Raw genomic sequence first — 26966 nt, 5'->3', positions numbered from 1 at the left:
ATTTCCTCCTTTAGTTCTGTTAATATTTGTTTCAGGTATGTTGGTGCTCCTGTATTGGGTGCATATATATTTATAATGGTTATATCCTCTTGTTGGACTGAGCCCTTTATCATGATGTAATGTCCTTCTTTGTCTTTTGTTACTTTCTTTATTTTGAAGTCTGTCTTGTCTGATATCAGAATTGCAACACCTGCTTTCTTCTCTTTGTTGTTTGCCTGAAATATGTTTTTCCATCCCTTGACTTTAAGTCTGTGCATGTCTTTGGGTTTGAGGTGAGTCTCTTGTAAGCAGCATATGGATGGATCTTGCTTTTTTATCTACTCTATTACTCTGTGTCTTTTGATTGGTGCATTCAGTCCATTTACATTTAGGGTGATTATTGAAAGGTATGAACCTATTGCCATTGCAGGCTTTAAGTTTGTGGTTACCAAAGGTTCAGGGTTAGCTTCTTTACTATCTTACTGTCTAACTTAACTCACTTGTTGAGCTATTATAAATAAGGTCTGATGATTCTTTATTTCTCTCCCTTCTTATTCCTCCTCCTCCCTTCTTCATATGTTGGGTGTTTTGTTCTGTGGTCTTTTTAGGAGTGCTCACATCTAGAGCAGTCCCTGTAGGATGCCCTGAAGAGGTGGTTTGTGGGAGGCAAATTCCCTCAACTTTTGCTTGTCTGGGAATTGTTTAATCCCTCCCTCATATTTAAATGATATTCGTGCTGGATACAGTAGTCTTGGTTCGAGGCCCTTCTGTTTCATTGCATTAAGTATATCATGCCATTCTCTTCTGGCCTGTAGGGTTTCTGTTGAGAAGTCTGATGATAGCCTGATGGGTTTTCCTTTGTAGGTATCCTTGTTTTTCTCTCTGGCTGCCTTTAATACTTTGTCCTTGTCTTTGATCTTTGCCATTTTAATTATTATGTGTCTTGGTGTTTCCCTCCTTGGGTCCCTTGTCATGGGAGTTCTGTGTACCTCTGTGGTCTGAGAGGCCATTTCTTCTCCTAGTTTGGGGAAGTTTTCGGCAATTATTTCTTCAAAGACACTTTCTATCCCTTTTTCTCTCTTTTCTTCTTCTGGTATCCCTATAATGCGTATATTGTTCCTTTTTGATTGGTCACTCAGCTCTCTTAAAATTCTTTCATTCCTGGAGATCCTTTTATCTCTCTCTGCATCAGCTTCTCTGCGTTCCTGTTCTCTGTTTTCTAGTCCATTAATGGTCTCTTCAATCTCGTCCATTCTGTTTTGAAGTCCTTCCAGAGCTTGTTTTATTTCTGTATTCTCCTTCCTCAGTTCTTGCATATTTCTCTGCAAGTCCATCAGCATGGTTATGACTTTTGTTTTGAATTCTTTTTCAGGAAGACTGGCTAAATCCATCTCCCCAGGTTCCTTCTCAGGGTAGATGTAGCAGATGCCAAAGCTGTCTGGGTTAGTCTTGTCTGGATCATATTTTTTTGCCTTTTCATGTTGACAGTTGCTATTGACTGTCAGCTGGGAGGGCCAAACTTTTCACTTGCTCCTGGCCTTTCTTTACTGGGACAACTGTGACCCCTAGTGGCTTGTGTTGTGTAATTGCGTGTAGGCTGGGTCTTTGTGTTTTGCCCTGCGGAAGTGTAGGAATTTTCCTTTCTGCTTTTCTGTGGGCATGTTTTGCCTTAGGCTGTTTCTCTGCTTTCGCAGTGCCCGGAGGGGTAATGGACAGGGGGGCTGTTTGGCTGTTTACCTCCGTGAGGGGTCTCAGAGCTGTTGCCCAGGGGGTTAGTGCTCCCGGTTTTCCCTGTAATTTCCAGCACTGGGCTGTGACCTGTGTTGTTTCCGTCTAGCTGTTAAATCCCTGTCCTTTTAAGACTTTCAAAAAGCCCTCGCTTTTCTTTGTCACAGGGGCATCAGCTTCGTCACCCGCTCAGAGGTCTTGCTGCCCTATTTCCCTAGTTTCCAGCCCTCAACGCATGCACTGTGTCTGTGCTCTGATGCGGGTGGCTGGGGCTGGGGCTGGGGCAGGCAGTCCTGGGCTCCCTGTCCCTCCCGCAGGGAGCTGGGGGGAGGTGTGCTCGGGTCCCGCCAGACCGGAGCTTGTATCTTACCCCTTTCACCAGGCGCTGGGTTCTCGCTGGTGTAGATGTAGTCTGGCTGTTGCCTGTGTCTTCTGGTCTCTCTTTTAGGATTAGTTGTATTTGTATTTTCAAAACTATATATGTTTTTGGGAGGAGATTCCCACTGTCCTACTCACGCCGCCATGTTGGCTCCGCCCCCCAACATTTTGCTACCTATACCTTTCTTAACTTTACACTCATAATAAAGGAATAGCAGCAGAAATCTCAATGGCCTATCCTATACTATGGAAAAATTAAACTAAAAGAATTTTAGAAAAAGGTTTTATACTTGAAAAAAACTATTAAATCACTTCTCAGCTTTCTTTCTCCAAGTTAAAATAATGTTTGTACTTCTTCCTGTTTATGTAAATGAACACTGTAGCTTGCATACTGAAAGACAGGTAGTTATATTGCTGCATACTCCCTTATTTGAAAAGTAAAAATTAGAAACATGCTATATCTTTATTATAAACAGCCCATAATAGGTCTCTGAATTCAGGTTATTTTCTTTAGTTTTAGGTGTATTATGGAAAAGCTCAAACTACGTTCTACAGTTACCAAGGTCTTTTTTATTTTAATTCTTAACTTTAATGTTTTATTATAAATTTTTAATTTATATTTTAATATAAATATCAACCTATAGATTGACATTGTGTTTCTATATAAGTATTTGATTCCAGATTATTACTAGGATGTATCTGGAACAACGTTTAAAAATGCCCAAATCAGTTGCCATGACAACCTCCGGATGACACTGATTCAGTAATACATGTTATTCGTTCATTCAACTTATCTATATACTCATTCATAAGCATTTACTTACTGAGAGCCTACTATATGCCCAGCACTACACAAAGTGCTAAGGATCTAGCAGTCCCCAACAAAGCCTTTGCCCTCGTGGAGTTCACATTCCATAGAGGACCAAGAAACAGATAAAAGAAGGGAGCGATGGGAAGCTGATATTTAATAAATAAAGGTCTCCAGGGGAGGACTCTTGTAATAAGGTGACATTTGAACAGAAATCTGAACAAAGTGAAGTAAAAGCCATGTGGACATCTGGAGAATTATTCTGGGCAGAGAGACTACTTAGTCCAAAGGCCTAGAGAAGACAGAAGTGTGACTCATGTGTTCAAGAAACAGCAAGGAGACCATGTGGCTGGATGAAGAAATGACCTGACAGGATCTGACTACATATGACAGGATCTGGGAAAGGGGGAGCAAATGGGAATTCTAGGCTACAGTAAAGACTTCAACTTTCATCCCAAGCTGAGTTGAGAAATCAATCTCAATTCTGCTACTTCATTCACTTATTCCAACAGCAACAGAAAGTCATGTTTCATGCAGTGTAAGAATAAAGCATGTATTTTTCCTTAGGCAATCATGTAATATATTTAAACATGGTATTCATCAAGAAATTACTCTGACTATAAATTATAGAGTAAAATAATACATACTCTGTTCGTATTTCTGGATCACTATGACAGGAATGACACATGGCACTGAAGCGAGATACAAAGAAGTCGTAACGTCTGTGATAGGATGGTGTGTCTTCTTCAATATTTGCAAATTTGACAAACTAAAAAAAAAATAAATGAATTATCACCTTTCTGAAAGTGTGGAACACATTTACTTCCATTATTTGTTACATTAGCAATAAATACTCAAATAAGCAGCAAATGAAATTATAAATAGCATATATACATATATGCAAAATAATTTTTAAATCATGACTTCAGATAATCAAGGATATAGCATTATAAACATAAAATATCATTTTTTATCCAATTCCTTTTGAGTGAGCCAGGTCTTACTCTAAAGCACTTCAAGATTTCCTAGTTACTACCAATGCTTCAGTGACAACCTCAAGTCCAAACCTGCAGGGAATTTATTTCTTAATCATGGGTAGGAAATCTTTCTTGAAAGCTGTTACACAGCATATGAATGAATAACATTTATACAAATAAGATGGAAAAAGAAAAGGGGACATAAACTGAAGGAAACATAACAAACATAGAGAAGAAAAATACTGAGATGATAAAATTTACTCTACATCCTTTCTAAAGATATAAAAACACAAAAGAGCTAGCTCCATATTTAGGAAATTTTAAGTATCCTCCATATGTCACAGACCTGGCCCTTCACTCCTTACTATGCCTTCTCTTACCAGCTTTCTCATTCCTGAAGTGATTTGTTCCTTCTGTATCCTCAACAGCCGAAGGCGACAGACTGTTAGTTCACTTGCAAATTTAAATATATGTACATACTTTCCAGGACACAGACTGATGCCTTGAAAAGGCTACATACTCAAAAGAATTATTCAACAAAACTTATTGATAATTTTCTGAAAACAAAGGTGAAATAAGCATAGAATAAATTTGGAAAAATGAAATTTATGATACCAGAAACATTTTAAGTTATTTCAGCCAGATCTAGGTCATCTGTTTTAAACGATAATTTTATATGATTTGTATTATCTAGAAAGGGGCCAAAAACACTACACCTGGTTGACATTCATTACCCGTTCCACACCGTACACTGTGCTATGTATTTTCACTTTACTCAATCATTCCAAAAACCTTGTGAAGAATTTGCCATTATCTCCACTTTAAAGATAGGGAAACTGAGATTCAAAGATTAAATCATTTGCCCAAGTGACAGTTAGTAAAAGATGAAACTGGCATTACAATCCAGGGGTTTGACTTGAACTTTCAAGATTCCCATACTACACACTGGCTATATGAATAGTTTCAGAAGACACTCAATGAAATATTTATACTTTTCATAAAGACAAACCTTAAATTACAACAGGAAATACTCAGAAAGTATAAATGAAAAAAGCACACAAAAGCCTACATACAGTATTCCCCATTTTCTAATATGTATCAAAAAATAAAAATACTGAAGGACCACTTCTGAATATTGGAATTCTAGGTATCTTCTTTACCCTTTCATGTTTTCTTATATTTTCCAACTTTGCTATAATAAACACATTACTTTTAAAATTAAAAGGAGGTTAATCAGAAATAAAAAAAACTGGCCATTAAAATGTTAAAGGTTCTGGAAAATTTTCAAAAGGAGAAACTTTATTCTCTTTTCATTTATTGAGAACCACAAGTAAGAGTACAGTCAGAGTGATCACTTAGAGAAGCAGACCATTAACAGAAACAACTCCTAGTGCCTGTGAGCACAGAGAACAGGATAAAAACGGGGGCTATGCTCCAGGGGAATGCACAAGCACCTCTTCCTTCTCAATTTTATGGAAAAGCTCTTTAAGTCTTGTCATGCTAGAAGCTAAGAAATCTAAGCCTATATGCTAAAATAAACCAATAAAATGGAAGTTATTATCATTACAAACTTATTGACATAGGTAGGAGGAGAGAAAAATGAAACAGAACAGTCTCTCTTCCTGGCAGAGATTATGAACTGTTACATGGATCTGGATTTGGGTCCTGGGTTTTGAAAGGAAAGGAGCGACACATAGCAGCAATTCACCGGAGAGTTCCGCTTTATTAGGGAAAGGTGCTGGGTTATATAGGAAGGGGCATGAATTGATTGAGGTGTCACTTCTACGGGGCTGGTGGCTGTTGGCTAGGTGCTGGGATTGGGAGGGGGGCGAGAGGTGATTGGGCTTCAGGTGGCGCAGGCGGGAACTGAGGACCCCGAAGAGAAGCCGGAAGTTTGCCATCTTACTGGTGGGGACCCTTCATTCCCCCCTTTCTCCTCTATGGGTTTGTGGATGTTGCTTTCTCTCTGACTGCTTCCTGCTGAACAGGGGCGGAGAAGGGAGTGAGGGCTTGAGGATTGGGAGGAAAGGGTTGATAGGACTCCCCGCAGTAAGGACGAGAAGATGTGGACTTCTTCAGGTTGGAAATCAATGAAGGTTCCCTGTAACCATAGGTCGAGGACCTGTTGATTCCAATGGTGCCAAGAGGATATGGGTGTCAGGAGCTAGGCGTCTGCGGCTATTGTTTCCAGGAACAGTTTCCAGTGGAGAGAGGGGTCCATCTCAGCGTGTGGTGAGGATGGAGAGAGGGGTCCATCTCAGCGTGTGGTGAGGAGGTCACCTGAGGGTGAGGGATCTTCTGTGGCCAGAAGCTGAGAGTTCCTGAGTAAAAGCTGGTTGAAAGCTTGATTAGAGATTTTTCCGACTTGGGATTTGATGAACTTTATTATACAGGGTAAGAAGAGACAGGCGAGAAGAATGATCATTATGGGGCCTGCAATGAGCCAGAGCCAGGTGAGGAGGGGGTTTGTTAGTATTGAAGAGAATGGGTTGGAATTGGAAGCAGAATGGAGGCTGGAGGCAAGGTCGGTGAGTTTGGTGATGTTAGTTTCTACAATGCCGGAATAGCAGCACTCTTCCCAGAGGAAGACGCAGGTGCCGCCCTTCTCGGCTGTAAGCAGATCTAAGGCCCGCCAGTTTTGAAGGGTGACTTTAGCTAGCGAAGTGACCTGTCTTTGGAGAGAGGATAGGGAATTGGCAGTGGATGTCAGGGCTCCCTCAAGTTTGGCGTTGAGATCTCTAACTGCCCATAGAGAGTGACCCAAGGCTCTTCTCGAAAACCCTGCCCCAATGGCTGAGGTGATCAAAGAGCTACTGACCATGACGGGAAGGAAAGCAGCTCTTTTTGTGCGCGAGGGCAAGGGAGGTTGGAGCTCAAGAAATTCTGCCATGCTGTAAAGTGTAAGCTGTGGGATTAGGGTGACGAGAATGCAGGGTGTATCGGAGTTGAGAGGCACTGAGATGAAAAGACTGCCATTACACCAAAAGAGGGGTGTAGATAGAGAGGCAGTGAAGTGCGCTGGAGGGGGGTGGAGTTGGGCCTACGCAGTGGTGGATGGTGAGATTATCTGCGTATTCTGGTTCCCATAGGGGTATGTCTGCCAGGGGGCAGAGGGGTTGTCCTTCTGCATGGAAGGAGTAGTTGGAAATATTGAGGGGCACAGCTGCCAGCAGTGGGCGCTGTAGTGATGCACACAAGAAACAATTGGCTGTGTTAAGGATGTGGTTGAGAAAGATGGTGGTGTCCTGAATGAGCTGTAATGAAGAGTAGGAGAAATGGGAAGGGGGCGGGGATAAGAAGATGAAGAGGCACCATCAAGAGTTTGGATAATGACTTTTTCGGAATGTCTAATATCTGATGCAACTTGAGAGATCTGGGAATGAGAGGGAACATACTTTCGAGAGATATGAAGGGTACCGTGGGGGGTCAAGGACCCCCCACCCCATAGTAAACTGAGGCTGTGACTCTGGCAGCTCATCAAGAGTCCCAGGGATCTGGGATTGATAAGGAGAATGAGCCATTGGGATATTTCATGAAACGGTTGGAGGAGTAATACTGTGGGTACTGGAAGTTACCCATGTAGTGAATGGCGCAAGACCAGTAGGGACATCTCCTGTAGGTGTCTGGCCATCGCCTGCAATAGGCTTGTTTTTGGTCATACAGGAAGCAGAGGTAGGGAGAATAAGGGTAGCTGCTAGTGAACACTTCAGTGGAGGGAGGAAAGTGGAGGTATAAAGACTCAGAGCAGCTTTTCAGAGGGCAGTCTGGTGTGGCAATGAGGGCAGTAACTTTTGTTTGATGCTGTGTGTAAGTCTGTCTGACTTTGAATCGCCATACAAAGGAGGCCGGGGTGGTGGGGAAGACAATAGGAATGAGGGGAAAAAAAGCAAGAGCGCAGTAAAGGAGGAAAAAGTCATGATTCAGGTATGGATGGCAAAGGGGGTGAACAGGATTTTGGAGGAAAGAGGACAGTAAGGTCAGGAGTCTGGAGGGAGGGAGAGTCTGTAAACTTTTGTAGGTTAAGAGATCTTTTAGGTGATGTGGGGACAGAATGGTAAGGGGCGCCCTGAATGTCAATCTATGTATGAGCTTCCTTCTGCAAGAGCTGTCTAGCGGCTAATGCTCGTAGGCAGGGGGCCCATATCCGAACTGTGGGGTCTAATTGCTTGGAGAGATAAGCTACTGGGGCAAAGGATGGGCCATAATATTGGCTTAGGACTCCTAGAGCTTGACTGGACCTCTCATGAATGTATAATGAGAAGGGCTTCGACAAATCAGGGAGATGGAGAGCTGGGGCTTCCACAAGGGCTTGACGGACTTAATGAAGGAGTGTCGGGGTGAGGAGGATAATGGTTTTTTAGGGGAGCTCTTGCTGAGGTCGTATAGGGGTCTTGCCAACAGGGAGCAGGGAGAAGTTAGGGATCTATGCTCTAAAATATCTAGCTAGGCTTAGAAAGGAAAGGATTTCTATTTTGGTTTTGGGAATGGGCAGGTCAGAGAGGAGCTATTTTCTGTCTAAGGTAATGAACTTTCTTTGTTGAGATAGAAGGAATCTGAGGTAAGTGACAGAAGGGGAAGAGATTTGAGCTTTGACGGGGGATACTCGGTAACTTCTGGAAGCTAGAAGGTTAAGTAGGGAGGCAGTGTCAAGTTGAGACTGTTCCCACGAGAGACTGCAGAGTAGAAGATTGTCTATGTATTGTAATAAGGTGGACTTGGAGTGATCATGATGAAACTGTTTGAGGTCCTGAGCTAGGACCTGTCCGTCCAGGTGAAGATGAAAAAATCTTGGGAGCAGGGTTCTAGAGGGAGAGAAAAATGGGTCCTTGAGATCTAGGACTGAGAAGTGGGATGCTGAGGCAGGGATCTGCGATAAAAGGCTGTATGGATTTGGAACTAAGGGATGGATAGGGACAACGGCTATGTTGATGAGGCGAAGGTCTTGGACAAGGCGGAAAGATCCGTTGGTTTTTTTTTTAACAGCTAATATGGGGGTATTAAATGGGAGTGAGTGGGTCTGAGGTAATTTTTGTTTAAGAGATCTTGAATGATGGGTTGGAGGCCTATGAGGGCTAAAGTGGTTAGGGGGTATTGGGCCTGACAGATATACTGAGAGGGGTCACAAAATTTGATAGAGGCAGGGGGACATAGGGCCACGGAGGGGCTTGTAATGTCCCAAACTTTGGGATTTACAGGGTGTATGAGGGCAGAACCGGAGCTTTCATTGGGTAGAGGGGGGTCGTCAGCTATGAGGGCCATCAGAAAGGGAGTACTGGGGGCTGTGGGAGTGGATATAGTTATGGAAACATGGAGGAGGGAAAGGATGTCTCGTCCTAGTAACGGGATGGGACACTGGGTCATAACCAGGAAGGAGTGGGAGAAAGGTATGGGATTGTCTAGGATTGTGCATAAAAAAGGGGGGGGTTTAATGGGAAAATCTGTTTACTTCCTACCCCGACTATAAGAGTAATGGCTGGCGTAGGGCCCCAGTATTCTCACAAGACTGAGAAGGTGGCTCCTGTGTCTAGGAGGAAGGAGATGGGGCGACTGTCTACTGTTAAAGTAACCCTGGGCTCCTGTTTGGTGATGGAAATGGTCGGGTGAGAAGCCCCCGGGCCCCATCAATCTTCTTCTGCCAGCCCCACTACGGCGGGCTTAGGATGGGGGTTGTTCGTCCAGCCTCCCCTTCGGGTGGTTGGGCAATCAGACTCCCAGTGGCTCTTTTTGTGGCATCTGGGGCATGGGGTGGTAGGAGATCTGGGGGAGGGGCATGCCCTTGACCAATGTCCTTCTTTTCTGCACTTGAAACAAGCTGCTGGGGGGGCTTGTTTGTAGAGGGGCTGGGCTAACATCTGGAAATTGGCCTGATCAGCCTTTTGTTTACGGCATTCTTTCTCCTCCTCTCGGTTATGGAAGACTTTAAAGGCCACTGTTAGGATCTCAGTCTGTGGGGTAGCGGGGCCCTGTTCCAACTTTTTGAGTTTAGCTTTAATGTCGGGGTAGCTTTGAGCTAGGAAGTATGTCATAAGGACCTGTCTTCCTTCAGGTGTTTCTGGGTCCAGGCTGGTATACTGTAATAGGGCTTGAGTGAGTCTATCTAAGAACTCGGAGGGGGTTTCATCTCTCTTTTGAATTATGTCTTGGAGCTTTTGAAAATTGACTACTTTACGAGCTGCCTTTTTCAGACCTGCTATTAAGCAGGAGGCAAAAATATTTCGAGAGCAGAGACTCATGGCGGTGTTATAATCTCAGTGTGGGTCTTGTTCAGGGACAGCAGTGGGGCCAGGGGGATAGGTGGGGTCAGTCTTGTGGGTTTCGGTAGCGTGCGTTTGGGCGAAGTCCCAAACTCGTCTATATGCTCTTCAGGGAGGAGAGTATTGGCCAGGAGCATGAAAATGTCATGATGTGTGAGGCTGTAAGACTGGAGGGTCCATTGAAACTCTCTGATGTATGTCATGGGATCAGTGGAAAAGGAACTTAGGCATTTCTCTAGTTGGGCTAAATCTCTTAAGGAGAAAGGGATGTGAACGCACACGATGCCTTTGGATCCTGCTACCTCCCGGAGGGGGGCGATAATTTTGGGAGGCTCTCGGGACTGAGTCTGAGGGGGACTGAAGGGTTCTGGCTCAGTCTGTGGGGGAGTGACGCGGTCTAGCCATGCCTAGTCAAGCAGGTCCTGAAGTGCAGAAGGGGGGCAAAGAAAATAAAGAAAGATAGAATCAGACCCATGTGTTGCCAGCCTGCAGCCCAGCTGCTTGCCTCTGCTGCTCTAGTTGGGCTTGAACTCAGGACTGAGGTTAAGAGTCCCATGCTCTACTAACTGAGCTACAGCAGGGCTCCCGTTAATTGCTTATGGAATGTGTTGTTTTCTATTCCTGCCACATCGGCAAGTGGGGGAAGGGCATAGCTAGAAGCAGGGGCGGTGTTTCTACACATCTACAAGGTCTCCCTATTTTCAGAGTGAGGAGTTTTGGCAAGATATGTTTTTGTGGGCAGATAACTTCTAAGGACTGCACCGGTTGTTCTCTAGCTTGTGCTTTCCCATGCTGCGTTCAGACATGGGGGAAGGTGCTTTCCCATTCTCTCTACAAACATGTGAGAAGACAAAGGCGGTCCCTAACAGGGGAGAAACAGGTGATGAGGGCAAAGATGGAGGAGGCCCCTGGGACCTAGTTAAAGGGGGGCTGAAAGGCTCAGGCTTAATCTGCAGGGAATGAAGGTGGAGGAGGTGAGATGGGGGAGGAGACGGTTGGGGAGGAAGGGAGAAGGGCTGTTGTAGGAGAAGAAGGGGAAGGGAGTGAAGGAGAGGCTTCTGCGGGCAGCTTGCAGGCTAGGAGGACTTGGGAGGGGGTGGGGAGAGGAGGAGGTGGAAAGCTTCCATATAGGGAATCTCCTTCCATTTTTTCAGGCGCTGGCAGTAGTTAAAAAGATCGCGAGTGATGTTAGGATCAAGAGTTCCCCCTGCAGGCCATTGGTTGTTATTGTCTAGGGGGTATGTCGGCCAATCTTGGGAGCAATATTTACGGAGAAGTTTTGGTTTTATATCAGGCATCAGGGAGAGGGTAGCGAGATGCTTAAGCAGGCATTCAAGAGGTGAACTTTCAGGGAGGGATGAGGAGGCTCCCATGGCTAAAGGACAGAGAAGGAGACATACAGGGGAAGACGAACGGAGATCCTCAGACTGGGAGCAGACCACAAGGAGACAAAGGGTGTCCCCGATGATCCTTGGTGGTCTGTGGAAACTCGTATACGAGTCGGAATTTCTTGGGAAGTGTGGGTTGTCACCCAGACTTCCCTAAGAAGGCAGAGTGCCGGAGTCACGAGGTACCTAGCGCTAGGCGTTTTCGGCGGATGGAGCAGGAGGAGTGGGGGGGGGTGGGGAAGGGAGCGTTCTCATCCACAAAGGAGTCACCTCGTTTATGGCTGTTGGAGGGGGGTGCCTGAGTCGGCCGCAGCCATGAAGGCCTGAGGCGGGGATTTATGACTGTCGGAGGAGGGGCCTGAGCGTCCGCCGCAGCTGTAAAGGCTTGAGGCGGGGATTTATGGCTGTTGGAGGAGGGGCCTGAGGGTCCGCCGCAGACATGAAGGCCTGAGGCGGGGAGTGTTCCCTCCTCATCCCCGAGCGTCAGGGCCTTGCCGGACGATCACGGTCAATGGCACTGCGATAGCTCCGGGAAGAGTGGCCCACTCCGGGGGGAAAACTTACCTAAAGGCCAGAGAGGAGTGGTGAGTGTGATGAGCCAGCGCCGGAAAAAGAGGATGAGGGCAAGCTGCTGCTGGTGTCGGGGGGAAGACGGGGCCCAGTTGGGGTGTCCCGTCTCCCGGGTTTCGGCACCAATGAAAGGAAAGGAGCGACACATAGCAGCAATTCACCGGAGAGTTCCGCTTTATTAGGGAAAGGTGCTGGGTTATATAGGAAGGGGCATGAATTGATCGAGGTGTCACTTCTACGGGGCTGGTGGCTGTTGGCTAGGTGCTGGGATTGGGAGGGGGGCGAGAGGTGATTGGGCTTCGGGTGGCGCCGGCGGGAACTGAGGGCCCCGAAGAGAAGCCGGAAGTTTGCCATCTTACTGGTGGGGACCCTTCAGGTTTACTAACAAAATATGTGACCTGTGAAATGGAGTATTTAAGTTGCAGGTTGTTGAAGAGTTCAAATGAGAGACAAAAGTAGCACATGCCTTTTGTGTACAATAAATACTCAGTAAAAACTGACTTCTACATTTTTTCACTTAGATATGCTATGGTATGATAAAAGACAACAGAAATGCAATCCTTTAGGTGTACAGTTTCTCACACGAAGCACCATTAAAATTTTGGACCCAATGAATTCTTTGTTTTGGAGACTGTCCTTTTATTACACGCAGATATTTAGCAAAATCCCAATACCACTGGCACTCTGCCTGCCCCACTGGGAAGATCGAAAATGCCTCCAGACTTGTCAAACATTCAGGGAGGGTAGGCAGGGGGAGAATTGCCCCTAGGGGAGAATCCCTGCTTCAGTGCAATGAATGGCTTCAATGACTGATCCCTACCACAACTACTAATGATATTCAAAGAAAACTTTAAGATTAGCAGTAAGAATCAACTGAACACACGGGGAAGAAAAAAACACCTTTCCTTAGATTTTAATCCACAACAATGACAGTGTATTTATATTGCAAAGAACACTAACCGTGAAGTAAGAAGGACCTAGGATGAATCCGTGTTATATACATTATTAATTCACTGTGTTTTAGACAAGTTATTTAGATTCAATTTCTCATCTCTAAAATGGGAACAATATTCTAAGGTTGAAGGGTTTGTATAAGAATGAAATGATATAATTTATATGCAGTATCTACCACAGCCTGTATTTAAAAAAAAACTGAACCAGTGTTGCACAGTGTTGACATTTATTACCATCATGTATTATTTACAACAATAATTATTATATATTTCCATTTATTGATATATTAGTTACTAAACATTTTTCTTTCCTGAGCCAATGTACATACAGGTATGCTATACTATTCTCTTTGCTTTTCTGTATTTGAAATACTTCACAAAAAAAAGGGGTAAAAATAAAAAGTACTTAGCGCAATTTCTAAAACAAAGAAGAAACTAAATGAATCATGTACGATCATATCAGGTCAGCACCAGCACAAAGAGGCAAATGTCAACAAAATTAAAATAAGATGAAGAAAAACCATTAATAAACACAAAAGTAGTAAATCAGTACCAGTCATGTTTGACAACTTTTTTCCAATGTTCAATATTCAGAGTTTGACAACTTAGCTTCATTAAGAAATTAAAAGTAGACTTCCACAGGATAGTAGATAAATAAGGTTGGTCAAGATTATACAGCATTTCACTTAATACAATTCACTCAAATCAAAGTAGGTAAGTGGACAGTTTGGTCTTCTGCCCAAGACTCTTTAAAAGAAACCTAATGGCACTGCTGGATCCAAGTAGAGAAATTTCTAGGGATGTACACTAAAACTTCCCCCCGCCTACCCAGCTAGTAAACCATTTCCCCCAAGCTTTCCTCATCTAATTGTAAAGGAAACAGGGGAAGCCTAAGTAGCTATGATGCCTGAAACTGGGCCTATCACACCACCTAATTGCATTTGGAAATACCCAGTGTTTCCCCTTTAAAACAAATGGACAAAATCATCCTACAGGTTTTTAGTGAGGGTTTTATTTACACATCTGCTTTTATTTACTTTTTTATCATTCTACTACTACCAATAATAATAACAGTGCCATGCACTCTTCTATGAGCTTATATATATATTAATTCATATCACAGAACAATCCTTAGACTGGTACTATTATTATCCTCATTTCACAATGACAAGCCTTAGCAGGAAGAGGTTAAATAACGTGCCCAAGACACAACTAGAAAGAAGTGCAGACATAATATAAATGGGGGCAGTCGGGCTCTGAAATCCATGGTATCTGTCACCACAAATACTTCTCCCTATACCTTAAAATAACCATAAACAACAGCTGGTGACATACAATTCTGTAGTTGATAAAAATGGATGGGAACATACAGATTGGTTGAATGCCAGAAAGCCTCAGAGATGAAGTTGGAACTGACAGACTGAAGGTTATACAATGAAAGTAGAGACAAGGAAAGAAAGTTACGTATCTCATTTTCCCTTTCATACATGCCTTCCCAGCCCCCACAAATGTTTAACAAATTATGGTCTGGGAGAGAAGAAAATGAATGTGGCAAGCGGCTATAGTGCAGATACAGTGTAAAAAGTCATGGGGAAATAAACCCTTACTTTTAGGGCCAGTTGATACTCTGTTGCTCCTTGATTGGTTAATAATCACAGATTTCACAAGAAGCAACAGAAAAAGCCAGAAGCCAAGTGTTCTAACCATCTACATCTGTATGGGTCATCCAAATGCGCAGACCAGAGCATGTGTCTTTACCAGGTAAAGATATTCTAAGAGATGAATTCTAGATATGCTAATTAACCCTAAAATTAGTTCAGAGTTTTACTCACAGAATTTGTTCCAAGAACTTGAAGCTTTGGTTCCCCTGATTCCAGCAGTTTTGCTACCATATGAAGAAAGCTTTCTACAAATGGCTTGATGCTTTGAGAATGGCAAGCCATAAGAAGTTGGTCCAATGCCTCCATAGCTATTAAAACATACCTAATGTAAGAGAAAAAAAATGTCAAAGCATTTCTAGCTCCCTGAATTCTCTTAAGTGCTTTCCATTGGAATAATTTTAGTAAGTTTCTTTAATTGCACAGAACACAGAAAGGAAAACTTAGTTGCTTCTAAGTGAATTCTTAATTCTCACAAGCATTAATGATTTTAGACTATAAAATAACCCTCATGTTCAAGTGTACAGAACTGTGCTGTATTGCTCCATTTTCTCCTTCTTACCAAAAATTCTTTCAGAGCTTCTTTAACACTACCTTTGTATATATTTTTCTTTGTAAACAGGACATTCTCTAGACTTTTAACATATTTATTTGTATCTGACCCAAAAGTTATTATAAGGAATATACCTAAATTTCCACCATAATCTCTCTGTATTTGTAAATAAGACTATATAAAACATTATCAACAATAGAATATCACTAGGAAATGTCTCATAAATTTTACCTTGTAATTCATCAGATTTTAAAGCTTATATTAAAAATAAAACTCAGACTTTAATTTTGCTTTATCAACTATAAAACTCCCTGCATCAAGACTCACTAAAATGTTATAAGGGGTAACAACGTAGAAGTAGAAAAAACCAAACTGTCACTTGCAGAATGGAGTACTATAAGCTAGGGTCACAAAATGACAATACGGCAAAGTATGATCCAAATTAGCCAAGTTATTATTGTTCAAGCAGAGAGAATGGTTAAAATGGTAGAACTTCATTTACAGGTAGGGCGTATAGCTGACACAGTTCCAAATAGCATGCTTATACCTTCTAAGCCTTAATATCCAAGCCTAACATAGTTCTTTTATTATTTCTGATAGGTAAAATTAAAGCAGTGTTAAAAATCAGTTGGTTACAACGAACCAAAACTGAAGGAGCAAAACAGCAGCAGACTCACAGACTCCAAGGACTAGTGGTTACCAAAGGGGAGGGTTGGAGAAGTGGGGAAGGGAGGGAGAAGGGGATTGAGGGGTATTATGATTACTACACATGGTATGGGGTGGGTCAAGGGGAAGACAGTGTAGCACAGAGAAGACAAGTAGTGACTCTGTGGCATCTTACTAAACTGATGGACAGTGACTTCAATGTGTTATCGGGGGGACTTGATAATATGGATGAATGTAGTAACCACAATGTTTTTCAAGTGAAACCTTTGTAAGAGTATATATCAATGATATCTTAATAAACAAAAATAAATAAAACACACACACACACAAAATCAGTTGGTTAACAGGATCTGTCTGTTTCCAACTGACTATGGGAGTCAATTTATACTACTTCCCCATTTATGTTAGAGAAGTCTCAAAAATGAAAGGATGCTTAAGCTGAAATCAACTCCGTTAATGAACATGAGTCTATTCTTAAAACCTCATTCAGTAAAGTAGTGAAAGCTCCAAGTATCTATATGGTATTACACATTTCCTTGTATAATATTACAGTGTTTTATCCTGTATACATCTGTGCCTGACAACATGACAAAATAACTTATAGGATGATTTAGCCTAGGAATTATCCAAAGATACAGTATTAGCAGCAATTAGTTTTCTTACCCAGAACGATGTCTGACAACATCCCTGCTCAACCTTTCTGCCAAGTAAGAACCAATTCGATCCAGTTTCTCTGGAGCAGATACTGCATAAAATGTCAATTTCTCCATATCTGCTTTAACAAGGCCATCCTAAAAATAAGAATAGCAACAAGATAAATAGGTAATTTATATTTTCATATTTATTTTTATATTTCTAAGTGTTGCTTGCTTCGCATTTCCCCTTTTTGGATTGGTGATTAATCTATTTGTGCTGAACTTCTCTGGACTTAGTCTCCTCAGTGCTAACATTTACCACTCTGGATACACAGGATTTTCAAAAAAATTTAAAAAGTCCCATTAGGCAAAGCACTTAAATATAACTTCATAAGCAATAATACCTTCCTAATAGAGAAAGTAGCTCAATTAACTGCAATAAGTAGGAAAAGGGATGTATTTTAGTGAAAAGATTTCAAAGAAAATTTCTTTCAATTTAAAAATTTTTAAATGTTATATTAAGCCTACTTTACTCCTTTACACACACAACAGTGAAAATACTGTCTTTTAGTGATTCAGACCTTGCTAGTATCATTATAAAGTTTTGCTATAATTAATCAATGAGAAAGAATTAAGAACTATATGAATCTATGCTTAGCCAATGCAACAACAGGTCCCTGAATGGGATCATCAAATTACCATACATCTCTGCTTCTAAAAGCTGACATGCAATCAGCCTAATGATTCTTCCCACCCTCATAAAACCACACATCAATTATCATCCTAAGTTTCTTGGTCATATATAGTTCAAGTAACAAAATGCTGCTTACTTAGGATTGCTGGAAGAGATGGGGAGATAGAAAAATTACGTACAATGGCGAATCTACAAGTAAAAGCTTTGTAAGTTTGTGTTTTCAACTTCAACTGGCTCCTCAATGTTCTCCGGCTCTTTTGCCATCTCCCTAATGGAGTTAACCCCCCATATTTTCCACCTATTCCATTTTCCTCAAATTTGCTACTTAGCCACCTCTCTTCCTTTTCTGACATCAAATGAGTTCTCTTCCTCCTCAGATGGCTGGAAACCATCTGATACGAATATATTGGCAAAAACCAATATACTGGTTTTTGGCAAAAAAAAAAACCCTGCTTTCTCAGTACCCTCTAGACCAGTGGTTCTCAATGAGGGGTGACTTCATGCCCCAGGGCAATGTCTGGAGATATTTGGGGTTGTCACAGCTGGAGGAGCAGATGTAGTAGCATCTAGGGATAGAGGCCTGGGGGGCCAATAAACAGGACTGCACCAACTGCAAAGAATTACCTGGATCAAAATGTCAACCTAAATTAAGAAACTCTGCCCAAGGCAAAGTGAAAGAGCCGTATTTTCCTGTCTTACAGCAATCGGTTTGCCTATGCTCTGGTTGCCCTCCTCATAGGGCCCAGAATTTGGCTCTGGCAGCCGGCCTTTCTCATTCCTGTTTCTTTGACCTTTCCCTCTGTACTGGTTCCTCCACATCACCATTTAAATATGATTGTGTCTCACCCACTTTTTTTTAATTCCTTCTAGTTTTATTGAGATTTTAGGTACAATAAACTGCTCAAGTGTATCACTGAGATGTGATAGTTGTTTATTTCTGTGAAACTATCACTAACAAACAAAATATAGAACATTTCCATCATTTGTAAAAGATTCCTCATGTCCTTTGTTGTCCATCCTTCCCTCTCCTGGCAACCACTGCTCTGCCATTTGTCACGATAAACCAGAACCAATGAACTCATAGTTTGACTCCACTGCGCACAACTCCTTTCACTCAGCTCATCTCTGCCTGGGGACGCTTCTCCCGCTCACCTGGGTAACCCCTACTCATCCTTCAGTAGGTCAGTGTCCTCCGAAAAACCTTCACTGTGCCCCTCCAAAACCCTTCCCACATTTGGGTGAGATGTTCCTTCTTTGTGTTCTTTTAGCTCACAGCACTTATCATTATTATATTACCATACCACTTTTTCACTCATTAAATAAATATTAATAAAGCGTAACCATGTGCCAGGCAATATGACAGACAGTAGGAAAGCAACATGACCAAAGAATTGTATTAACTCATCTAATCCTCTGAGAACCTTATGAAATAGGTGCTACTTATAATTTCCATTCCTGGTAAGAAACTGAGGGACTTATCCGAGACCACATGGCTAGTAATTTTAAGAAATGGTTTGGTTATTTGTCCCCCTCACTAGATTGCTATTTGAAGGCAGAGATCATGACACATAGACCTCAGCACTCTGGGTACCTACTATCTGATTCATTTTGAGTATACCACAAGACTGTTTCTGTTTAATAAATTACAAGTAAGAAATATGATCAATTGGATTACGATTGCCATATATATGTAAATCTCTTCTTGTTTTGGGCTTATTTTACAGATTGCCACTTAAATAAAGCTTACCTAAATACTTGGCAAAAATAAACATTCTTCATGTAACCATTCTCTAATTCACCTCTTGTCACTCCCATGATCAAAGGTGTTCAAAGCTCCCTCACTGCCTACAAGTTTGGGTGGAAAAAGTCAGGTGCCTTATCTGTCATTCACATTCCTCCACAATCTGGCCTCTACCTCATCTTCAGTAACCATGTGCCCCAGACTCCCCAGGGGAATGCTTCGAGTACTAAGTCTAATGATTCATCTGAAATGTCAAATCAGAAACTGGGGCCAACATGACTACCACCCGCTACACCCTGCAGTTAGGCCATGCAGATCTCCTTTGGAAGGTCACCAATCTCCAATGTATCCCTTGCTTCTCAAGCCTTTTCTCTTGTTGGCCCCCCACATGCAATGAAGAGACTGATCTCTATGCCTCCAGATGGTGTACTTCCTTAGAAGCTCAGCAAATCTTATTTCCTCTGAGAATGCTTCCTAGAGACTGCCAACCCACCCTGTTTTAAAGGCAAAAGCATAATCACCCATTTTACCTAACATTTGACTTACTGGTATTTACGCATTTTGCTTTAATACTTAGTATGCTTTTGCTTTATGTCAGTCAATGGATGGAAAACTCCTTAAAGGCAGGTTCCATATCAGGGTTTTTTATATCCCATGAATTATCAAGATTATCTAATTGATTTTCAATATTTAATTGATTATCCTCCTCTAAACAGCCGAATGTTTGTTAGATTGATTAAAAATGAGATACAATCTCATATACCATGAGATATATAATGTTACGATGACCAAAAGGTTTCAATAGTTGGCTACATTGTAAAATAAAGCAAATTCTAGAAATCAAACACATGTAACATTTTCTTGTTCATATCTAGTAACACTAGTCTAAAGGTGTCTTAGAAAATTTAAGTGTCAAAATCATTCAAACCCAGTTGTTCTAAAACCAGTAACCTTCCACAATAAAGTAAGTTTTATAAAATAACATTTTAAAGCATTTAAGTCAAAAGAGAACAAACTCTTTCCTGAAATATTCTTCCTTGACCTCTCAATTCTCTTTTAAAAACTGTGTGGCCAACTTTACTTATTCTCTGGATTTTACCTCAGATTCCTCTTTCTTCGGGTCTTGCCTTCCCCAAGCCCACACCAGCTATCATGCCACCCTGCTCCCATCATGCCTGTGTGCCCCATTTCTCTACCACAGCATTCTCTCACACAATAGGGTTATTGCCCACTTACTTGCCCATGGGCTTGGTGAGAGCAGAAGACCACATCTATGTTCACAGTAGTTTCTTAGCATTTCATATAAATAATCTAGCCCTAATTTATAAATTTTTTGTATTACTTAAATATAGGAAAATACACAAAAAAGGACATCATCTGCCCATCATTCCAAATTTATGCCTTATCTCTGAAAGGATATACAAATTAGACAAGCAAGCATGGGTAATTTTAAAGTATAAAAAAACAAGTATAAAAATAGTAGTGCACATAATGAGATCTAGGGGTAAAAGTAGAAAAATGAAATTAGGGAAACCTTAGGGAGATCAGCAGGGGGGAAGGATGGGTCAGCAAAGAGAAGGATCAGTAGATGTAGATCAAATTACTTTTGGATCTTCAGGGAATATGTTGTCCACCAGGCGTTTGTAGCGAGGCCGCAAAGCAGAACAGCAGCAGCACATTCCTGTTCAAAACAGAGCAAAATCACACAGCACAGAGGTTACTCATACTGTAAACTAATGCAGAAATTCAAGTTTCTGAATATTAATGGATTACTTAAAGTGAAGGGGAAAAGTTCAAAATGCCACAAATAGAAAAGGCATGCAAATTCAATTACCAAATAAGAAATGAAAAGTTATATTTCTTCTCCTCTCCCCAAAGACATGAAGTAAAAATGCATATACTGGTAAATTATTTCAAAGTTCCAAACCGAACTGTTTTGGAGCATGTGTGTGCATGTACACACACAACCTACAAAATTCATCCTATAAAGTGAACACATAATCTACACCCCCTTTATACCTCTTTTCTGATCTTACCTACTATTCTCTGCATCCTTAGCCGCACACTCCCTATGCCTGGCCCAATCTACTCAGCTCCAGCCACATGGTCTTAAAATGACAGTAAGTCCTAGTGCAGCTGGTGAAAACAGCTAATACATATTCTACATGAGGCTTCACTAAGGATCTACGGAAGAGGAAAGTCCAGGAATTTAAAAAATGCCAAGTTGTTGTTATCACAGAAAAAGCAATGGATTTGGAACCAGAAGACCTGGGTTCATTCCAGTTCATTCACTAAGGGATAAAGCACATCAGCTATCTGGAAAGAACCATGCAAGTGGGAGGGATCAGTTTTCTTGACCTGCAAATGAGTAACAAGAACGTTAGTCCTGAGACATTATAAAATTATTCCCTTGATTTATGGAACTGGAGTATGTGTGTCTGTGTCATTGGGCATTTGCATGTACACAGAAATCAAAATACAGTATGAGAGGACTTGCACTACAAGTTAAGAGAACTCAGACCTAAGCAGAGTTCTGCTTACTATCTTACTCAGTTATATTATGCAAGAGACAACTTCTCCAGATTTCATTTTGTTCATGAAGTATCCATCATTCATTCATGAAATCATACATCAAATACCAACGGAATGCCCAGCACAGGCTAAAACAAGTAAGACTGAGTCCAGATTGGCAGCAGAATGGAGCTATTAATAATAAAAACAAGACAGAGTTAAGATTTACATAACATCTGTAGTAATCATGAAGCACTGTGCATACTACATTTAACCTTTCAAGCAAATGAATGAGGTACTATTATGAATACCACTTTACAAGAGTGGGAACTACAGAACTGACTAAGTACCTTACTCAACAGCAACAGCTGGGTGAGAATCCAGTTATACCCTTTCCACAACACCAGAGAGATTACTGGTCAAATCAGTCAACATCCAAATACTACATCTGCATGTACTATGTGCCTAAGACCATGATAGATGCATGAAAGTATAAAAAAAAAAAAAGAAGATCCCTGACATTGAGGAGTTTATAAACTGTTATTAAAAAAGTAGCGAATTATTTAGTAATACATACTTAGCCATTATATGCTGATAATATGAAATGCTTTCCATTGTTCAGGATGTTTTCTATTCTAATTGAAAAAAAATTCCAGAGTCCATCAAGGGATTTTTCATATTAACACCAAAATACCCAGTCCTTTTTTTAGAGTCTAAAAGCAAAACACAGGTCTGTTTATTACAGAAAAAAAGAAAAGAAAAAAAGGAACCAAGTTAAGCAAAAGTCATATTTCTGTGTTTATTACACCCAATATAAAAATAGTTCAGATAAACATATTGCACTGAAATAGACTAAAATCCAGTATGTATCACGTGGTTGATTTATGCAGGGCACTGAGCTTAGGTATTGCAATGGTGAACGAAGCTCGCAACCTGGTAAGAAGATAAGAATGAATACTTTGCTAACATTAAAGCGAGGCCAAAAGAGTGAATTCAGGTTGTTATCATGATGGAGACTAGCAATGGGACTGAAAACCAAGTCTCAATGTTTCAAGTTTCCTGTCACAATGTTAAATTACATTACTTTCAGTAAGAAAGGACTCTTAATTAGCTACTAAGTTTCACTTATATTGACACTTTCTAATATTATACATTGTTTTACAGAGGCTTCCAAAAAAATGTGAACTTGTAATACACATAATATCCAGTTCCTACTTTCACAAAGCTGAGGTCTCCTGTGGGAGATATGGGTAACAAGGCAAAATACTACCAGGCAAAAAGGGTTAAAGGGCATGGGCTTCGGGGCTGGGCAGATGTAGGATAAACCAAAGTCTCTCACTGTACAGCAAGGGCAGCCCTTTACCTTGTCTTACTACACCTGTTTCCTCATCAATTAAATAGGTGTAACAGTGTCTTCTTCATATTTATCAGGAAAATTAAAGTGAAGTTCTTCATAAAGGCATAACATACAGTAAGCATTCAACATACAGTAAGCAATTCAAAGTATTATAAGTGATGTGAGCAGAAGGTCTGAGGGTCCTTGAGGCAGTATTCCCAACAGTGTGAAAACTTCTGTGTAATCATCTAAAAATGACAACAAAATTTGCGTATGGTTCATGACTAGTTTGCAATAACAATATTGGTACTGTGTGTGCGGCATGTGCACTAAGCACTTTTACATTACTCGCGTGCTCTTACAGCACTATTCGAGGTGGCTACCATCATCTCCATTTGGTAAATGAAGAAACAGGCTAAGGGAGGCCAATCTGTCCAATGTCACACAGCTGGTAGGGTGAGGAGCTGAGATCCTAAGCCAGATCGATCTGAAGACTCTCAAGGGTTCAAGGGTAGTTGCCACACTAAAGTCAGGTACCAGACAATTTCAAATTACTTTCAACATTTTAGCTTCCCACAAACCATGACCAACAAATCTGACGGCAGGATTGAGTCTGCCTAACAGAAGAGGAATGCACTGCTATGTAGGGAAATAAAGGACCACAATGAGTTTCTCCAGAAGGCCCAAAATAAAAAAAATAAAAAAACACCTTCTTAACCACTTACTATAAATGAAAAACTACCAACCACAGAGAAGATATATGAAGTCAGATTTAAAAATTTCAACTTACTCAGACTTCTATAAAATAATAACATATTGAAGATAATGTAAGGTTAAAATGACTGTGACAACAGTAATTACATGAAGTAACTATCAACTATTTAAAATAAAATAATACTCTACTTACAAACATCACAAGAACAAGTAAAATGAAATCACTGGACCTACTCAGGCACAGAAATGTGGGTGACTCCCTTGTAGAAGCCAATTCATAAGGCTTTTCAAGTTCAGCGGCAGGTACCTGAACATACTCTTTCATGTTGTAAGAGACTATTTTCTAGTTGATCTTCCTGCTTCTAGATCCCTTCAACTACTGTTCAGCAAGTACCTAGTTCACTTTACTTTTAATTAATTAGCAGAGGGTGCTAATGTACTGTAACTTATCTAACTTGCGGTTGACATCAAACATAAAGCTATCAAGAACTTCCCTATCAAATTCTGCTGGCAAGGCCAAACCACTTAACAAGACACTATTAAATAAAGTACTGTATTGCTCGGTTAATAAAAGCAGATTTTTGTACAGTTTACATAGAAAAATAAACCTACTTGTATCCTTATTCCTTAAAGCATTCCTTTAAATTCTCCTCATTCTAAGTTCTGAATCCTTTCCAACACACTCTGCACCTGAGCCTCAATACCATCCTATTTGTTACAACTCTTCCACCCAAATTCTTCTTCTCCAAAGGAAAAACAAACAGGCTAAACATACCACAGAAAGACTCAAGCCACTAAATCTGAACAATATGAAGTCTTCTTTAAATTTAATTCTAGCACATAAGAAGATAATCCACTGCTCTCCTCCTGTAGCATATACATTTCAGAACCTTGTTTATGATATGCTAGGAAAAACAGAAGTCTCAAGTGGGATCACTTAAAGTATGGGAAAATGGAACTTGGGCATAGTTAGAAAGAGAGAAATTGACTAAAAAAAATCAGGCTGCACGTTAGTGTACAGACAGGCTCATGGGGCAATCTGTCAATCAGGGTCTCCGAGCACTATCTTTCTACCTTCCTCTTAGGGTTATAAGTTCTAAATTAATACAACATAAGCAGTGCCCACAACGTAGAAGCCACTCAGAAATATGTAATATATATTTTTTGATTTAACTATTTCTTCTTTAAAGACACACCAAGACAATTTCTTCTCCTTAGCTCTCCTAACATCATTCTCCTGTGGATTCACCAATGTCTCCGAGGTGGGGTTAGATGTATCAAACTCTAGCATCCTTTTTTTCAATGATGAGGTGTTAGAATTAATTTCCAACCTGTCCTGACCCACAGAGGCATTAATAGAAGGACTTGAGTAGCTGTACAGAAACCTCACAGCTGAACTGACAGGAGTATGCATCAGGAACATGGACACACAAAGGTGCTGGGAGAATTCTATTTAATGAGACCAATATCCTAAATGATTGGTCCACCAGTAAGTACTTACAGTTTGTGATGACATGTGCTTTCCTATGCAACACTGCAATTTTCCTATTAGTTTATTGGATAACTAATAAAGACCTCTTAAAATAAATGGTTTATACTTTATAATTTCAACTAACTATATTACCCAATGGTAAGTTAAATTGAACTGGAAATATTAACATCTCCATTATTAAATTATTAATGTCTCTATTATTAAACACCACCATGGTACTGGGTCCTTGGGATGAAGCTATCCTCTAAAACAAAAATGGTTAGGTTACCATTAACATTGTCACTAGAGTGGAAGAATCCTTAGATCCTACGATGGATTATGACTTTAAATTATGTTTGTTTTACAGTCTGTAAAACCAGAAAATAAAAGTATGTATACTTTCTATAGAGCAATTATATTTCTCAGTTCTTACATGTACTATACTGGGAATTCACTGGCATATTTAGAGTTCACTAAATTTCATACTTTAAATGGGAATGGCTATGTTACTGCAATTTAGTTCTTTATGCATCCATTGTATATTTCTATCATAGCACCTGGAAAAATTTATTGTATTTATTTATATATACACCTGTCTTACCACCAGAACATGAATCCCTCCAACATAAAGCCCATGTAGTTTATTACTGTGCATGTCTGGCATATGGTAGACATTTACAAAAATGTTATTTTACTAAATGAATGAGGACACAAAGTTCACTGATAAAATGATTTAATTACTGCTCTAATATGTATTGTAAGAAGCAAAATAATTATAAAGAATATACAACGTCCACCACAAAATACTAAATAAATGCCAAAACAATAGGATTTCTCCACCAAACAGTCGACAATGCTGACTGAATCACTCTTAACAATAATGTTTTATTTTTAGGCCTAGTGGAGGCCGTCAGTAATCAAGGTGAAAAGGACTGTTTTTCTATTCATCACTTTGAGGCCTATAGCTCTATGGTGTCCAAAACCATTTAAAACTGTCTGCATCACATATATTCCCTTCAAGGTTAAAATTAAAAGTCAAGTTACTCATTCAGCTAGTGTCAGAACAAGATAGATGTTCACTTCACACAATTAAAAAGATTTCGTAATACTACAGTCCCATTCACACATTTACTATATAACATTTACTTCCAAGTTAACATTTACTATATAAACATGAATATATGCTTCATATAAAGCATACACACCTTATGCTACATATAAAGCCCATAATCTGGTGTTATTCCTGGGTGTAGGCCTCAATATGTGTACAGGGCACTGTGTTAAGAACTACAGAACTATCTACTTTAAGGTTTAAAAAATGAATTTTAAAACAAGATTTGGACAACATTTGAGGACACGGATATCCAGTGTCAAACAGACCACCCACCTAAGGGCCACAGTAGTGGAGAGAAGAGTGAAAGCACTTCCAGCTCAGTGACCAGGGAGGCTTTATGAAGGACACAGGACTTGAGCTGAAGACTCCTCTGAAGGATAAGTAGACTTAACTATAAGGATAACAGGGGACAGTGAAGGACAATTATAGTCAGACGGAACAATGAAAGCGTAACTATGGAGGATGACACATGGAAAGAGAAAAATGTATTTTCTAATGACCCAGAGCTTGAAAAGGACTGACGGTAGGAAGAGGCACAAAGGAAGCATCAAGAGGGTTTGATGACTAATTAGATTAGATTAGAATTAGAACTATCCCCCCTGAGATCAAGATTTTCTAAGCAATTTATACAAATGAATACTTGGCAAACTCACACTGGAAATAAGTCAAGGTGAGATACTAAGGACAAAATAGTCTTATCTTCAGGAAAGCTTTCCTTTTAAACGGATTTTAATCCGTTAGAGGAGTATTTGATTACATGATTCTTTCCACTTGTAATTCCATATACCTTCTCTCATTTCATTCTCAATTTCACTACTTGCTCTTTAGTCCAAGGCAC

At 40.6% G+C, this 26966-nt stretch overlaps 1 protein-coding gene across 5 annotated transcripts in view; it reads right to left on the bottom strand.

Moving 5' to 3' along the window:
- EFR3A (EFR3 homolog A) overlaps positions 1–26966 on the bottom strand; it is a 105283-nt gene that overhangs the window by 51829 nt on the left and 26488 nt on the right. For 2 of the 5 annotated variants that reach the window (XM_017660143.3, XM_037020727.2), the window contains 4 exons: positions 20517–20663; positions 16576–16703; positions 14868–15018; positions 3541–3662 (listed from right to left, as the gene is read on the bottom strand). In XM_017660143.3, coding sequence (XP_017515632.1) covers positions 3541–3662; positions 14868–15018; positions 16576–16682 — 380 coding nt within the window. In that variant the 5' untranslated portion in view covers positions 16683–16703; positions 20517–20663. The remainder of the gene's footprint in view (positions 1–3540; positions 3663–14867; positions 15019–16575; positions 16704–20516; positions 20664–26966) is intronic. The other 3 variants (XM_017660142.3, XM_017660141.3, XM_073230150.1) reach the window with 2 other exon arrangements.

The sequence above is a fragment of the Manis javanica genome, chromosome 2 (genome assembly GCF_040802235.1).
Source record: "Manis javanica isolate MJ-LG chromosome 2, MJ_LKY, whole genome shotgun sequence".
Taxonomy (NCBI): domain Eukaryota; kingdom Metazoa; phylum Chordata; class Mammalia; order Pholidota; family Manidae; genus Manis; species Manis javanica.
Note: the sequence above shows the minus strand (reverse complement) of the source record. Positions and strands in the feature narration are given on the sequence as shown.